The sequence below is a fragment of the Daucus carota genome, chromosome 3 (genome assembly GCF_001625215.2).
Source record: "Daucus carota subsp. sativus chromosome 3, DH1 v3.0, whole genome shotgun sequence".
In the NCBI taxonomy this organism is placed as follows: Eukaryota; Viridiplantae; Streptophyta; class Magnoliopsida; order Apiales; family Apiaceae; genus Daucus; species Daucus carota.
The window spans coordinates 56,368,985-56,370,929 of record NC_030383.2 but is presented as its reverse complement, the minus strand read 5'-3'; the positions used below and the strand labels follow the sequence as shown (position 1 = coordinate 56,370,929).

General features: G+C 38.1%; 1 protein-coding gene across 1 annotated transcript; it reads right to left on the bottom strand.

Annotated features, from left to right (window-relative positions):
- Positions 1-561: 561 nt before the first annotated feature.
- LOC108213718 (ethylene-responsive transcription factor ERF017) lies at positions 562-1,716 on the bottom strand. Its single transcript, XM_017385512.2, has one exon. It carries the CDS (start codon positions 1,623-1,625, stop codon positions 855-857), a length of 771 nt encoding a protein of 256 aa, XP_017241001.1. The 5' UTR covers positions 1,626-1,716; the 3' UTR covers positions 562-854.
- Positions 1,717-1,945: the final 229 nt, after the last annotated feature.

Below are 1,945 nucleotides of genomic sequence, written 5' to 3'. Positions count from 1 at the left end.
GTATTTAACTTACGAGTACAAAAATAAACAGCTAATATTACACTCTCATTTTATGCACGACGAGCCTCAACTCTTGACTGTTGAATTATCGAACCCTAAATAGTACTACCAGCTTTTCAATTACGAGTTTTTTCTTTCTTCTTGACCATAAACAAAAACAGCAGTCTACACAAAATTACTTCTTCCATGCCGGGCTTAGAAGTGATATCATGGGAGCAAAAGCATGGCATGCATGTATTTCTATCGATTTTTCTTATCCAGAATATATTTCTTTTGGAGTTGATTAGGACATTAATCTTAATATGTGCCCGTTTGGCAATTGTACTTACTTTAGAAAATAAGTCTTTATATTTAGAAAAATTATTTATAATATTTTTTTTGGATATAACTGTTAAAGACACGTTTTATATTCATTATTTGACAAAAATTAATAACGTATTTAAAAAAAAGTAGAATTTTATGTATTTTTTCGAGAAATAAGTTTTTGTTTTCAAGAAAACAAGGTTAGTCAAGTCGCTGCTGTATTACTGACAGGATAGTATATTATTATTAATTACTGAAAATAATAATAATAATTCAATTAATTGCACAGAAAACTTATCAGTTACAACATAAAATGATATAACCAATCAGAAAAATATAGATTAATTATTGGTCGAGAAACCAAAAAAAACCTAAGTACAATAGCTTTAACTTCATAATTAAAGTTTTATATTCGGCCAAACCCTTACTAATTTAGTAAAAGTCAAAAAATATACGTCATGTGATAACTAGCTTCGTCCCCAGAAAATATATGTGGTTTCATATATATTTCTAGTTGACAGCAGCCGGAAATTAAACCCAGGTCATCCGTATCAAAAATTCCAAAGAAATGATTCTTGATATGTAGTATATTCACACTGTTCTTCCACATCTTGATAATCAGCACCATTATTCAACTGCGATGGCATGTAAAATTCATTCGAAAGATCATCGAACCCCGGAAAAATACCGAAATCAGGGACCCCGTTTTCGGTCCAGCCCGGACCCATTGTCGAATACTGATCGAAAACGGATGTCTCAGTCCCATCCATATTCATATTCATATTCATATTTAAATCCGTAGCTCCATAAGTAGGTGATTGTGACTGTGACTGGGACGGTGATGGCGAGGGAGATGGAGAGGCCGACTCTGCTTCCGGTAATCCGGGAGCGCAATTATTTAAACTCGGCTCACCCGAATTCGCAAACTGAGTAGCCGCTGCTTGAATTTCCGCTGGTGTTAAAGACCGACCGCCTGGAATTTCTGGTGGTGTGTTCGGGAAGTTGAAATTTGCATTCGGGCCTCGGAGACAATAGAGAGCTGCATCGAATGCTCGTGCGGCCTTTTCCGCCGAGTCGAATGAGCCTAACCAGATTCTTTCTCTACTATTCGGCATCCGAATTTCGGACACCCATTTTCCCCAGTTCCGTTTCCGAACTCCTCTATACTTGCATGACGACGATGATGTCGCGGAATTCTTCTCGGCTTCCGATGATTTTACCGGAGCTAGTAAATGGTTATACTTGTGAGCTTCACTAGTTCCACATGAAGGAGTAGTACTAGAATACTCTCTTGCTTTATCCGTCATTGTTGGTTTCACCATCAGAGTTAAAACCCGAACCCGATCTATTGACAGGCCTCGTGTATAATTATATAACGACGAGGGAAGGAGGATTATTTTTTGTGAATTCGAATGACGGCTCTGAAGTATTTATATGTATGCCAAGACAGAGAGCTATGATTATCCACAGTGAGTGAGTGAGTGAGAGCGAGAGATCAGGTCAACGGAGCGTGTTGGTCAGAGGGGAGAAGAAGGTTTCGAAGGAAAGAGGACACGTGGCAGGGGAGGAGAGTTGAGGGTTTTGTTGATTTACGCGGTGCAGTTTTTAGTGGTAAAACCAACCCTTTACCGGGAGGAAATTA

Bases quoted from the DNA above. Each gene is read 5' to 3' on its own strand.
- LOC108213718 (XM_017385512.2), bottom strand. From the start codon at position 1,625: ATGGTGAAACCAACAATGACGGATAAAGCAAGAGAGTATTCTAGTACT.